The 15,010-nt window shown below is 36.0% G+C and overlaps 1 protein-coding gene across 1 annotated transcript in view; it reads left to right on the top strand.

Annotated features, from left to right (window-relative positions):
• Window positions 1-628: 628 nt before the first annotated feature.
• The window catches only part of LOC149488670 (homeobox protein Hox-A1-like), a 45,316-nt gene continuing 30,934 nt past the window's right edge, over window positions 629-15,010 (top strand). Inside the window, exon 1 of the mRNA XM_089695170.1 lies at window positions 629-1,988. Coding sequence (XP_089551296.1) covers window positions 1,493-1,988 — 496 coding nt within the window. The 5' untranslated portion in view covers window positions 629-1,492. The remainder of the gene's footprint in view (window positions 1,989-15,010) is intronic.

The following is a 15,010-nucleotide window of genomic DNA, read 5'->3' as shown; positions in this document are numbered from 1 at the left end:
AGTAGGTACCTACCTAGATATCTACCTATTAGGTAGGTAGGTACCTAAATAGGACGTCGTCTTTATGCTGAATTGAAGATCTAATCACCTACATACATATCTACCTACCTACTTGTCTTAAAAATCAAGGAACTGTTAGTGCAAATGTTAAACTCAAGGGAGCATTTTTGGTGCGGCTATGGGTATGTATCCAAACTGTACCTAACTACCTACCTATTTATTTATTATTTTAACCAAATTAGTGCCTTGCTCAACATATGAAATTACGATGTAAAGATACAAGAAATGAAGAATAATGTTGACTCTATGCTGGCAACGTGTTGCCAATATCATCATTTTATTCTCAAGAAAATTTGTAAATATCTAACCTTTCAAAGTTACAAAATGGACCACGGTAAATGATAGAAAGATACCTAATTACCTACCTACTGTCTACTGCGTATATTGCATACTTTAGTAATTAGTAGGTATCTACCTATATCTAAGGGTAGGTAAGGGGCTAAGGGCTATGAAGTAGGTAAGTTTGACTAGATTGTAAAATAGTGAAGTTATGGATAATAATGGATCTAGGTAGGTCCGTAAGTAGGTAGGTATGCGGTAGGTAGGTACCTAACAAGGCTAAGAAATAATAAACCGTCATCGCAATGTGTTATCGAATTTGTCACAGTCCCAGTTAGAAAATCGTGATTTATAAGATTCGTCACAGACCACAGTTACACACCACAGGTAAACGAATTTTATTGACGGAATCAACAGCCGCCATTCGGTTTTTATATAAAGTTTAACTTCCCTACAAAAATTGTCTATAAATTCATAGCGCTGTTTGAGTGGAAGCGATTCATCTCCAGACTACATAACAGATTCGTCACACTCAAACCCAATAAATACATAGCATCTGCCAGTTGCCACTGTCGAACAAACTGTGAACATGGCACTCCTTCACACCTTCCATCGATTCACGTCCAACAAATAAATTGAAATATTTCTGAACTGTCAGCCGGACCATTCACTACGGGCTAAATAAAAAACTCGCTCCCAGCCTCCCAGATTCGCAACTATTATCTCGCTCTAACCAATCCAACATGGAGAGACGAAGCGAGCGGCCCCATTGGCCCGTGCGATCCCCTCCGACTCCGCCCTCCACCACGCCCCGCCCCTTTGCCGCAAAAACATCTCGAGACACCCCCAGTGCGCGCCCGTCACTGTCACGAGAGCGACGTGAGGAATGTTGTAGCGGACAACAAATACACCTTACCCGTGAAACGCGTCTTGAAAAATCACGTTTCTTATCCGCTTATCAGCGTTGCATCACTAGATACAGCCGTCCCTCTCTCTGGCGGCCGGGCGGTGAGTTAGAGAAAGAGGGAAAACTAATTTTCGGTGCGGTAAATAAGTCGCGTTCAGTATTCGCCTCACCTGACGCGCGAGCGGTCGGCGCCGGCACACAGCGGGCCAGTGATGTGTGTGATGTAACTCGATATCGGCAGCAAACATGATGACCATGGACATCGGCATGTACAACAACCAGAATGGGTATAACGCGGAGTACTACCAGCAGGGCGCGGGCTACCAGGCGCCGTACGAGGGCTACCACGAGGGCTACTACGAGCCGGCGCCGTACTACGAGCCGGCACCGCAGCCCGAGCCGGCGCCCGTCATCAGCACGGACACGGGGCTGTGCTACACGAACCTGGACTACGAGCTGCAGCAGGGCTACCCGCTGCAGGCTCAGCCGCGGGATGCCGGGCTGCACGAGCCCAAGCTGGACGGCCACTACCTGGAGAGCAAGTACAACATGCACTTCGTGGACGACGGGCTGCAGTACGCGCACGGCTCGGCCGAGTTCGAGCTGCCGTACGTGCCCAAGGAGGAGTACGGGCTGCGCGAGTTCCCGCGCGAGGAGCACCACGGGCCCCAGCCGCTCGCGCACCACGCCGTGCCCACCTACAAGTGGATGCAGGTCAAACGGAATGTGCCCAAACCATCAGGTAAGTTGCGTTCTATTCCTACAAAACACACTAAACAAAATATCTAACATAATACATTAATTGCACTCGTCACATTGTTTGGTAGACTACTTAGGTATTAAGAAACGGAATAATAGAAACCTCTATGTAGCATTTCTTGTAATAATAACTACGAATAAAAAAGGATGTATGGCCGTTTCAGGTTTGCCCCTCGCAGGGACTGTGCCGTGAAGTGATTTCGATTTTCTCAAACAATCACAACACCTTCTACCTAGTCTAATCAAAGAAAATAGAATAAAATTGTGTCTGATAAAGTTTGAAAGTTGTCACTACAACGAAAATATAAAGATTTAACCAACATCTCGCATGCGTAGCAATGAAGATCTAACATTCAAGTCTGCCAAATTTTATTTATACATAATTACTGTTATCAAAAAATGATATACCTAGGTAGGTACATATCTGGATTCTGGATACAGGCCGGGGCCCGGGAGGGTCCTCCCGACCCTCATCACTGTGTGATGTATACATTGAGATAATATTACTACGTATTATCTCAATGGATGTATATTCAAATTATGATGATCATTCATCATTAGTGATTAGTACCTAGCTAGTAGCCTTTTACCCTTACCAAGAGACCAGCTTATAAGAAATTAAGAACGCAATGTTTTACTTTTTTAGTACCTACCTATATCAAAATATTTAATATTATAAGCTTAGGTATTTTGATTGGTAAAAATACCTATTGGGAATTAGGTATAATAAAAAATATAAAAATTATATAGGTAGATTTTTTTTTGCACTCTTGCACTCTTAGTACCTACCTATCTAACTATTTTCTAATCTGTGGTACCTATCTATCTATCATTTCATATTCATACCTACTTGAAATAATTACCGAATCTTATACCTACACTAATAAAGGAAGCAATTAAAAAAATTTTAGTAGGTCCTTTTTGGTAAACCTTTTTCACCTACTACTAAATATGCCTAGGTACCTACCAATTCAAAATTATTTTAGAAACACTAAATCCCACCAAAAACATTTTCATGTAAAATGTTGCCAAGACGAACCCATATGACTCGCACTGTCAAAAAGTTATCAGATCTCATGTAGAGCCAAGCTTCTAACACTACACGCCCTAACTCTACAAGGCCTAACTTCACAAACTCTACACGTTAGTCAAAATATGTGGCTTGGCCATTTCGCTACATTCACATCGGCGTAAGGTGAAAAATTAATTCACTGTTCATTACTTTTGTGTTATACAATAGTTCTTGTAGTAACGAACGGCCAAGCCACATATTTTGACTAAGGTGTAGAGTTTGTGAAGTTAGGCCTTGTAGAGTTAGGGCGTGTAGTGTTAGAAGCTTGGCTCTACATGAGATCTGATAACTTTTTGACAGTGCGAGTCATATGGGTTCGTCTTGGCAACATTTTACATGAAAATGTTTTTGGTGGGATTTCATTTCTTTTTGTAGGTTGTTTGTAACAATTTTTTTTTAAGTGAAATTTTTATTACATCGTCTCAAACTTTTTGGTCTGTGTAGCGCATGTCGCGTGACGGTCGGCTGCCGAGTAGGTATAAAGCAGTGTTCGGAGTCATTATCGTACAAATACGATAATTTTGTGCCTAAGTTTCACTTTTACCGTGGTTTCATAAAACCACACAACATTTTTTTTTAACAAGGAGTACCTATACATATATATATCTAGGGGAACCAAGTTTTAGATTATTAGATTAGACCTCTAGCGTCATCAAAATTTAATTTAAAATTACAGGTCTCATACAAACTCCCATCTCCTAGTTTAAGGGGTTGGGGGATGAAAGTTACAAGTTTTATAATTTTTTTGTTGTTTGTGTGCTAATACTAGCTTACATACAAAATTTCAGCTTTCTAGGACATTAGGAAATACCTTAAGAATTTTGATGATCATCAGTGAGTCAGTGACGAAATTAGCGTTTTTTAGATATAAATAAAATCTGAAGTATAAAAGCTAATGTAATTAAAACTTAATATGTTCAATAAGTTCGCTATTGACAATATATCCCGAAAATTTTGTTTATCTAGCATAATCCAAACCCAAGTTATGAGGGTTCAAAAAAACGTCGAAGCGCTTCGAGAAAAGGTAGGTAGTGCCCGTGCGCCTCGCTTGGCTCGTCTTGGCGGGGGCACTACCGTGCCCCCAGATACGTAACTAAACGTCTTGTTCTTGCCATTATAAAAAGTATATGGCAACCTTACCTAGGTAATTAGGTATTCTATCTACTTTCCATAAACTTATTTCTGTTTTTTACAAAATTTTAACTTTCATTCATCATGATACCTATTTTTAGGTAAATCTAATTTCTGTCTGAGTTAGTCGATGCGTGTATCTAAATTCTAAATTCAAAATTCATTTACCCCTAACAAAATGGCGGCACTTAACTTTCAAACAAACATTTTAAATTAACAAACAAATACTTAACAACTTCTATTTAATTTTAATTCAACCTAATTTTAGTGTAAAGTACTAACATTGAACTAAAATTAGGACCTAAACAATAAGCAGTCTTTCCACAGTCTTTCATAAGTCAATTTTAGGACTTAAATCTTATGTGAACCGCCCGCGCCGCTAATTACCAAACCCGCTGTGACCTACAAGGTACTAACAAAACAGTAATTAATTTTAAGAATCGCTTAATTAACGGCCAATTAATTTGTGACAGCTAACATTAGCTACTTGCCGTTCCGTGACTTATTTCAACTAGTCGCTTTTTAATTAACATACCTCATTAATTTTGTTTGACTATTTTTCATTTTCACTACGATTGGACTATTTTACCGATTTAGAAAAGAGAATTCCTTGCACAGTAATTGTAGATAAATTATGTAATATGATTTGGCACACCTTGAGTAAAAATAATTAAAGGAGATTTCGGGATAGTCAAAGAGCTTACAAACAAATTTTCGTTTAAAAACATTATAGGTATAAGTATTGATATGTATAGGTACATATTGTATTGACCTACCATTGACTTAGCCCGGGTTACCTAAGATAAATTATTGTCTATGATACCTACTGTGTTAGTAATCTAATGATTTATTTAAAATTCAGTCGCGTAAATTTTACCAAACAATCAGATAAACAAAACATCCTCTTTATAAAATTAGTATTGAAATTTGGCCTCGGATAAATTGTTTAAAGAAACTATTTATCGCATTCTAAATAATCTTTTTTACCTTGTAAAATTATTAATGAGGAAAATGCAAGTTTGCGTTTAATGAATTTAATAATACCGATACCGATATTTTTTAAAAAGACAAACGTCTAATTTGTTGCGTGTTTCTGTAATGTTCAATACCAACGATTCACAATTGGTTAACCACAAATTAAAATCAATTTAGTATCGATACGCTTCGTGTTTATTATACTGGATAATTTTCCGACATTAAAAATTTTATCATAATTTTTTTAATGTAATCCAATATACTTTAATTTTAAGTCGTTTCCGCATATGAATACAAATAAATTTTATCATTTTATATGAAGTACAATCAGGCCTTACTTTACCGTAATAATTAACAAATATGCCTAAAGTAGATTTGAAAACGTTTTTAGTTTAGTTGACCACGAACGTTTTAGTAATTTTCACGTGCCAATTATCACATAAAAATTATCAATCCTAGAACTTCCATCAAACTAATAGCCATTAGTTCAATAAACAACCCCATAAACAAATCAATAAGCCATTGAAAGCTGCAAATTAAAAGGAAGTTGGAACAGTAAAGTGAAGAGATCATCGACAGAGATACGTCAACCCTTCCATTGTTCTAGTGATGACTCTATCGGCCCATCTCGTTGACACCCAAATATAATTAGATGCAGGCATTTCGGTTCATGTAAAATGTTTTATAAAGGTCAGAGTTTCTTGTTCAAAAGAATCTGACCAATGACATAGTAAGTAAAAAAGTTTAGATAGGTTATTAGCGCGGAGTGGAATATCGAAATGGGGCTAATTAGCTAGACTTTTTGTGTTGTCTCTTTTGAAATCATGCCATCTTACTTTGACGTGAGTGTTCTGTTTAGTGAGCCGTTTTTGGAGATCGAATGTTGTGGTGGCTTATCCACACTTTTTACTTCATTGGTTTTGGCAATAACCTATGTAGCTAGGTGTTTAAAATAACAAATGTTGTTTTGGTTAAATTCGGATTAACACGTTCTTTGTATAGTTAATCAATTTTTAAAATGATTTTTCTTTTAAATAACCAGTAGGTAACAATTTAACGTCTACCCATCTTAAACTCTTCCAAACTCAAAACCTGAAGCATTACGCAATCGTGATCGATGAACAGTTAAAAACAATTTGAGATAAATGAATAGAAGCTGACGTTAAAAGTGAAATCTATCAAATTATTTGCTAGACGCGGGTTGACCTCACTGACGGCACCTGACGGGCTGACACCGCTCCATGGCACTAACAACTGTCAGATTCATTTAATGTTTGTGTGTGTAATTTCTCAATACAGTTTAGTCTCCTCATGGATTCTTAAAGAGTTGTGCGCGTGGGGTTTGTTGAGGTGGCGTTTTACGTGCTATATCTTATGTAGCGGTCCATTTTTAAGTGAAGAAGGCATTTAGGCATACCCAAGGTGCTTGGCAAAAGAGCCCTGGCTTATGTCGGATTTCCACTACAATAGAGGACTATACCAACTTATCTCAACTGTGTTCCGTCGAGCCACTTTCAGTTGCGGAGTTGCGGATATTGAGTATTCAGTAATATTAAAAAAAATGTTGTGTGGTTTTATGAAACCACGGTAAAAGTGAAACTGTTCGAACGGTTCCGAACACTGCTTTGTGTAGCGCATGTCGCGTGCCGAGTAGGTATACCTACTCGGCAGCCGCGATACACGCGACATGCGCTACACAGACCAAAAAGTTTGAGACGATGTAATAAAAGTTTCACTTTAAAAAATGAGTTTTCCTAGGTTATAACTTAAAAAAAAATGAGTCGTCAAATGTGTTACTAAGCTTAAAACTCGAGAACGACTCTTCACTCTACCAATTCGGCTATAGTTTTACTTCTTTGTATAGGCACATAGGTGCTTCTTGTGGAGAGAAAACACGGAAAAAGGCAATAGGGCAGAACAAAGTTTGCTGGGGCAGCACGTTACATATATTTCATCTGCTCATTGCTAGTTCGTTTCTTTAAAATATTTCATTCCGTTTCTATCACGTGTGAATTGGAAGTAAATTTATTTTCTTTACTTTCAAACATAAGTAACATTCGAAATATCCTTACATCGCGTGACCGCCACGCTACACTTCACATACAATGTTTGTCACCCTTGTCCGCTCGGATATCGGGGGATTAAGCGTGTACCGTGCTTGCGTGTCACTGTCTGTTACTTGTATGAGAAATTGTGTTTTATTGAATTGTGATATTTTGAGTGTATATTTTGTTTAAGTAAGTTAATCTTGAGCAAGGAAAAATTGCTATTGCAAGTGAAACAAGAACGTAGGGTAACAAATTTGTAAAATTTAGAACACAAATCTTTGCTTATTGGCATGCCTAGGTATATACTAATTTTCCCAATAATTACAATAATAATTCCAACATAAAAAATACCTTAATTTTCCGCATAAATTTTCATCCCGCAACAAAATCACCATAATTTTTCATCTTAATAATGATATACGAGAGACAGACAAACAAAAATATCCCAAAAATAGATGAATGTTTGCACGGCGGCGTTACGTAAAGGTATAATTGTGGATCTTCCAGAGACCTCCATCCGAGACTAACCAAATATTGGCGTTCAATGACAAAAGGCAAATGTTTGCTTGGATTTAAATTCATTATAGACGAAGAGCTGATGAAGGATTTTGTCATTTTAAAAGGGCTAGAGAATTAAAATGGCTTTGCAGGTGCGATTAAGCTCTAAAAGAACAATTTTGACTTGATTCCGAATTGTTTTCCTTATTTTTGTGGTCTTAAAGCTAATCAGCGCCAAGCTAAAGCTTATTTTGGCTTGCAATCTAACTAAAATCATCCCATTCAGTATTGATTATAATATGTATTACTACCTAAAATATACAATCGATTGAAACAATAATAGTCGTCTAACGTTCCACTGCACAACTTGTACACTAATGTTGATGCTAAGCCTGAACAAATCAAATAGTCAAATCAAAAATATAAAGCTCCTACAGCTCTTCAACTAAACCTATAAAAGCGACTCGCGAGTCACGATGACTAGCTTTTTGCGGCGGCGTTACTAGCAGTGATATTAACAATGTCACAACGCCCTGCTCACACGACAAATTGACAGACGGTTAATTTATTGCTTTATTGAATTAATTGTATCCAATGGAGTTAATAGTGTGACTAGTATGGCACAGTGAAACAGCAAATATGGGCTGTAGCTACTGGTAGAAAATATATTTTCAAAATGCTTTAGGGATTTATTCCGTGCCAATCTAAAAAGAAAGATTTTGCCTTAGACTTACACTTTACTGTTACAAGTAAAACAAAAGATACAATAGATAGGTATTAAAATAAAAAGGAAACGATAAAAAAGAGCTCAAAAATAATAAATGTGTGGCAGTTCTAGTATATTTATGCGAGTTACTAGGTTTTCTAGCACTTTACACGATAACGACAGCCGCTCCCTGTACTTTCAATCACTTCATAGATCGTGTTATTTTCTTGAACATTTTATCATAATAATAAATTTTCTAAACCAATTTCCCGGTTCAACATGTCTTTACTGAGCATATCGACAAGACATTTACTATTTTAGTATGTATTACAAAACTAATGGATTTCCGCGCAAGCAAAGCAGGTTGCTCTATATAGTCGAGTCACGCAAATTGTGCAAAAACCGGACCACACATGATGCAGGCACGTCGGTTATCACGCCTCACATCGAGACAGGCTGACGTTTACGTTTATACTATTCAATATTTTAATATTCGATAAACTAAATATCAAAATATTAATACTTTGTGTTTGGCTATTGCAAATGCTAATCGAGATAAGTTAAATATATCATTATGTATTCGGAATTCGAACTGAATGTTGTAAAATTGAATATTAATTTTTAATACAAATATTAGTTGTTTAACTAGACTTCTTTGAGAAGCGCAAATAAGTACGGACCACACGTTCTAAAAACAAGTTTACACAGTTTAAAATTCATATGAAATGTTATCTGTGCCATTAAATCCTATGAAAATATCCTAAATAGAGCAATACAGATGAATGTTTGAGCCACATGAAGTTGAATACGCAAAAAGCAAATATGTTTTTTAATTGATATTGATAAAACAACGGTCAATATCTTTATTGTGTTGATTCAGCATTCGATTACCTGACTTTTTGACTTATAATGTACAATGTCGTACCTACTAAGGAGTAAGGATACCCCGTACAAGTAAGCGCAACCAGCAACAAAGTTCTCGGTCATTACGATAAAAAGCTCCACAATCATAATTTTACGACGATATTTACATAATAGCTGAATGCTTTTAAAGCGCCGTCGAATCTGGGCTCATTAAGTGGTCAGCTAATAACGTTTGCAAGTCACGTGGTCACGTGGTCACTTGCATTACCTACTGTTGGGGGCTGTGTGACAGGTGTCACGCGGGATGGTTGAGGAACTATGGTTCTGACAGGTACATGTATGCAGATTTAATGTTAAAGCTAGGTTTGCAAATGTGGTGGATAAGTTAGTGTTTTAATTTGGTTTTAATAGAAGGATTAGGCGTGTATGGAATTTTTTGTGAAGACGTATGAAAAAGAAATTGTTGGGTCTTGTACAAAAATTTCAAAATTAGGTACTTAACCTAATACTTATTGAACAGTTAAAGCTTTGCTTTGTTGTCTAATTTATAATATTCCCAGTTCTACCTGTTAAAAAATAATCTACATTAATTATACTAAACTTTGAATGTCTGTAATATTTAAGTAATTTTCATATTCAAATATATATTTTCTTTGCCATTTTACTGTCACAGACGAAGGCAGTAAAAAAAATACTCAAATACCTTGATCACATTCTACACCATTTCCAATAATCGCTATCGCTCATGACTCGCACTTGCGCACAGGCTCAAGCGATTAGAAGTCCACTCGGTGCTAAGGTTAGGGCGTTTATCGCGCGATCTCGAAACGCTCGCACGCGAACCCAGCACGAAAATAGGGCTCGGAGATGAATATAGTTTTTATAATTGTATATTGGTTTATGTGAGTTTAATGTCAAAGTGTTTAAGAAATAGCTTCTGAGAATTTAAGCGTATTACAAAATAAATTACAAAACTTTTCCTCTGTTGGAATAAATACAGAAATAAAATTAATTAAATCATTTCTAATAAATAATAATGTTTCATAAATAATCTATGCCTCTGAAATTTCTCTGTTTTCTACGTTCTTAATTTAAAAGCAAATTATTAAATATATTGAACAATATACAACAACATGGCTAAAACATACATGCATTCTAAATCCACACAAAATACTTCGTCCCAAAATTAAATAAATACATAATCTAACAAGTAAAAACATTTGCATCTCTCGGTCTATCCCGTTGGCCCGGTGGTGACCCCACGCGTGTGGAACCAAACGTCACAGGTTCCGTGCTCTGTAGTTGCGTATTGTACCAATATTATAAATAAAACTAATGTTGATTTTCATAGTTAACAAGTGCTATTATGAAAAGGAGAAGTAGGTAAGGTATATTCGTTTAAAATCTGGATTCGCTATACATTCGTAATGTATTCCCATGCAATAAAAATACTTTTTGCTTATTCACAAGATTAGCCAATCACCCTGCAATCTGCATGGAAACAACTACGTGGTCGATAACAACAAAAATATAAAGTTTACTCACAATATGCGATTATACCGGAAATCAGTTCCATTGATACGATAGCAGTTATCTCGTGATACCCTCAGATAAACGAGATTTTCAGCTGTGTAAGTGGATTTATTGTTTCTTTCTATTAGGTACATAATATAAGAAAAAGCATCTGTGAAACTGTCGCATTTTTAATCTCTCAAGTTTTAAATCCAATATTGTTTTTAGTAGATACTATTTATACATTTACTAGCTTTTCGCCCGCGGCTTCGCCCGCTTTGTCTAAAACATAATAAATTATATACTAAAACCTTCCTCTTGAATCACTCTATCTATTAAAAAAAACCGCATCAAAATCCGTTGCGTAGTTTTAAAGATTTAAGCATAGGTACCTACATAGGGACATAGGGATAGAGAAAGCGACTTTGTTTTATACTATGTAGTGATTTCATACCGTAATATCGTAAGATTTTTTGCCGTCTATGAGAATGGATTACAGGTTAATTAACAAACTATTTATAAAGAACTTAATCTAGAAACGTGTAAAATAACTAAAATGTGACACAGTGGGGTTTTAGTCGGTAAGAATCCGACATAACCCACGGCTCCTTCCCCGGGGGCCGTGGGTATTTTTGGAAGATTTCCCCACTATAAAAAAAAAGAAAGATAGGTGGATATATAAAAAAAGTTGTTTGGTGTGCGGTGAAACGGAGTTTAGTTATTTATTTCGTCTTATGACATTTTCGTTCAAAACCAACCAATAAAATAGATTGTATAAATACACATTTACAATAACCATTAATAATATTCATTCAGCCCACTGAATTACCCAAAAGTCTTCACTAACCAATCCAGTAGGTAAACCGTGTTACAACATAAAAGCACTTACAATATAAGATAAACGCATTCCTCCGATAACGCCATTGTTTCTCAGATGACGGCGTGGGAGGACCCTTGATATGATGAATAACTCATTAATAATCTTCCGTTAGGGTTCCACTTGTTTTTTACGAGAATGAATATCTTTTATGAAGATATAATAGGTTTTTATCACAGCGCCATCTAGTTAAGGAAAACTACATCGTTGTATTAAAAAAGAATGTGTTGTATTAAAAAAGAAAAGGGCTCGAAATTTCTAACTTTTGAAATTCGAATTAAAGTTTTCATGATTCGCGCGGCCAATTTTAATTTATACGTTTATGTGGTTTTATGCTTGTTTGATGTTTCATGAATCCTTTCGAATTTCAAATTGGAGATTACGTCATGATTCGGGTAGCCAATTGTAATTAATAATTTACTTGTTTCATGATGAATTCTTTAACCGTTTTAATTTCGTTTTCCAGATAAATTGCTACCGTTATGAGTTACCGTTACCATGAGGTGTAATTTAGACTGTAAATTTTTTTGGACCATAATATGTTAATAACAATAATTAGGTTCATATTACCCACGTAACACATTCACCTATAATGTAGTTAATAGTTATCGTAGGTGCCTATATTTTTATAATTTTATAAATTTATACAGAACAAGGCAACCCCTCGGCCGACACTTGGCTGACCGTTTACTAATCCGACTAATATTCATAATCGCTACAAAGCTGCCGACCACTTCTTATAATGATCCTTTTAAATATCGCCATTCACAAAACAAACGCATTCATTACAAATAATAGTGTTTTTTTTTTGTTAAAATATAAGAAATAATATTTATACTTTGAAGCAAATTTTGAAATTAACTAAGTACTCATCTTTTCTGTTGGCTGAAATTTTGGCCAGGCTTACTGAGTAAACCTGTAACATCTTCAAAGATACATAAAGATAGAGAAAGATTTGCAATCAACTAGGCTGTAGGCATAATATGATTTTCGATAAAACAGATCATATTCATTCTTCCCTCTATGAGCTATAGTGTATGTAGTGTTTGAGTAAAGTGTAGGTACTACATCCCCGGATGTCTCGGGTTCGCGGGTAGTGGGGAGACCAGGGAGTCACGCAGCAGCCTCGGGCGTGAGCGGACGTGTGTTTACCCTAGTTACTGGCGACGTGACGAGCCATTCCCATCCCCTGCGTATACGAGTGTGAACTCGTATCTACAGTGTACATATACCTAGGATAACTAATTGAAAAGTAATGAATTGTCAACAAACAAATGACTTCATTGCCATGCTTTATTTGTAACTAGCGACCCGCCCCGGCTTCGCACGGGTGCAATGCTGATACTAAATACACTACAGAAAAATTGTGAACGTTGTATAGGTATAAAAATATAGCGGACCGCTCCGGCCTCCGGCATCGCACGGGTATAAAATACATAGCCGGGCGGCCGCAAACGCTACGTCCTGCAATTTTTAAATCTGTAATATCTTCGAAAATATTCACTTAAATCATACGGTGTAAAGGGCCATATAGATCTATATTAACTGAACAATGTATCCATGGTATTTAATTGGTTAATGATTAATGCTGTATTGGTTAAAATCGCTTCGAAAATTAGCCATTATTTGTCGTAAAAAGTAAATGACAAAAAAAAGTTATTGTGGGTTATCCATAAGAGATAGACATATACCATCGCGGACTTTTCTGTAGACCTTTTCAATGTGTATAATACTTAGTACATTATTTTGATAAAACTCGTAGGGTTCAGCCTGCGTTTGCAATGTAGGCGGAATAAATGTAATTTTTTACGACATCAGATTAGAAACCTCAAAAATAACAGTACTTCTCCACTACTTAATAGATCTTATTATACATATAAACCTTCCTCTTGAATCACTCTATCTATTAAAAAAAACCGCATCAAAATCCGTTGCGTAGTTTCAAAGATTTAAGCGTACAAAGGGACATAGGGACATAGGGACAGGGAAAGCGACTTTGTTTTATACTATGTAGTGATATCGCAAGGATTCATGAATTTTCCCTTGAACTAACAAAATAAGGTTTAAAAACCGTATTTTATCTTCAATAATCGCTAATTCAATCTCATTTGTAAGCTTTTTTAAAAATGTTCCTCAATCAGGAACAAAAAAAGAGCGTGTGTGCCGATCACACGTTTCAGAAGTGAAACTTCTTTAGCAAGATTCAAAGATACCAAAATCGTCGCCTTACTCCATGACGCGACCATGAAATTTTACTCTCAACGTCCTAAAGAAGTTTCACTGAAAAAAAATTAAAACAAAACAGATATAAAAAGTCACATCTGACCGCGAACGTATATTCCTTGTTGATTATGGTGAAATCTTTTTCAATATTTATGAAATTTATAATTATCAATTTGCGTCACAAGGATTAGCGTGATAATATCTATGATTAGCAAATTGGACAGCGGTTGCCATATCGATGTGAAATAAATCAAAAGATATCTTATCTGTTGAACATCGGATTTTTATTGATCTAGATTTTTTGTTTTTATTACAAAACCTGTGATAAGTTTGTACAGTTAATTGTTTTTTAAATGACCTTCAATATTTTATACTTACTAGCGGTCCGCCCCGGCTTCGCCCGTGGTACATATGAAAAATAGATGTTGGCCGATTCTCAGACTTACCCGATATGCACAGAAAATTTCATGAGAATCGGTCCACCCGTTTCGGAGGAGTATGCAGACTAACATTGTGACACGAGAATTTTATATACAGGGTGTCCCACTGTTGGTATACTAAGCTCAAAGGAGGTTATAGTTTTGCATACGCTGAGTACGTAAAAAATACTTAAAAAATTCCAGACGCAGTTTTTTTTCAAATAGATGAAATCTTAAAACTCTATGTGTACACCCCTAACAAGCAACCCGCCCAGCTTTGCCACCAGCACGTGGGCTATCGTTTAAGATTATGTTTTCATAGACAAAATGCTCACATTAGAGAAGCATTATATGCCGGCTGCGCGAAGCCAGAGAAGAAAACATGGATTTTCAGGAAAAATTTAGCAAAAAATTTTTGACGTAATTTTGTTTTTTAAGTATTTTTTTCATGATCAGTGTATGCAAACCTATAAGTCCCTTCGCGCTTAGTATACCAATAGTGTGACACCCTGTATATAAAGATTTTAAAATCAATTTAAAGGGCCTATTGAATTTTGATGTCGACATCAATACTAATTGTGGAATATCGTAATCATTTAAATTTCGCAAATATAGAAAGCTTTATAATAATTTCTGCGTAGAATATTAGTTCACGGTAGTTTTATAGGTACCTAGTTTTA

This window comes from Colias philodice, chromosome 5 (genome assembly GCF_061535455.1).
Source record: "Colias philodice isolate Cphi_HAF_F1 chromosome 5, ilColPhil1 Martin Lab GWU primary, whole genome shotgun sequence".
NCBI classification, from domain to species: domain Eukaryota; kingdom Metazoa; phylum Arthropoda; class Insecta; order Lepidoptera; family Pieridae; genus Colias; species Colias philodice.
This window is presented reverse-complemented; position numbering and strand designations above follow the sequence as displayed.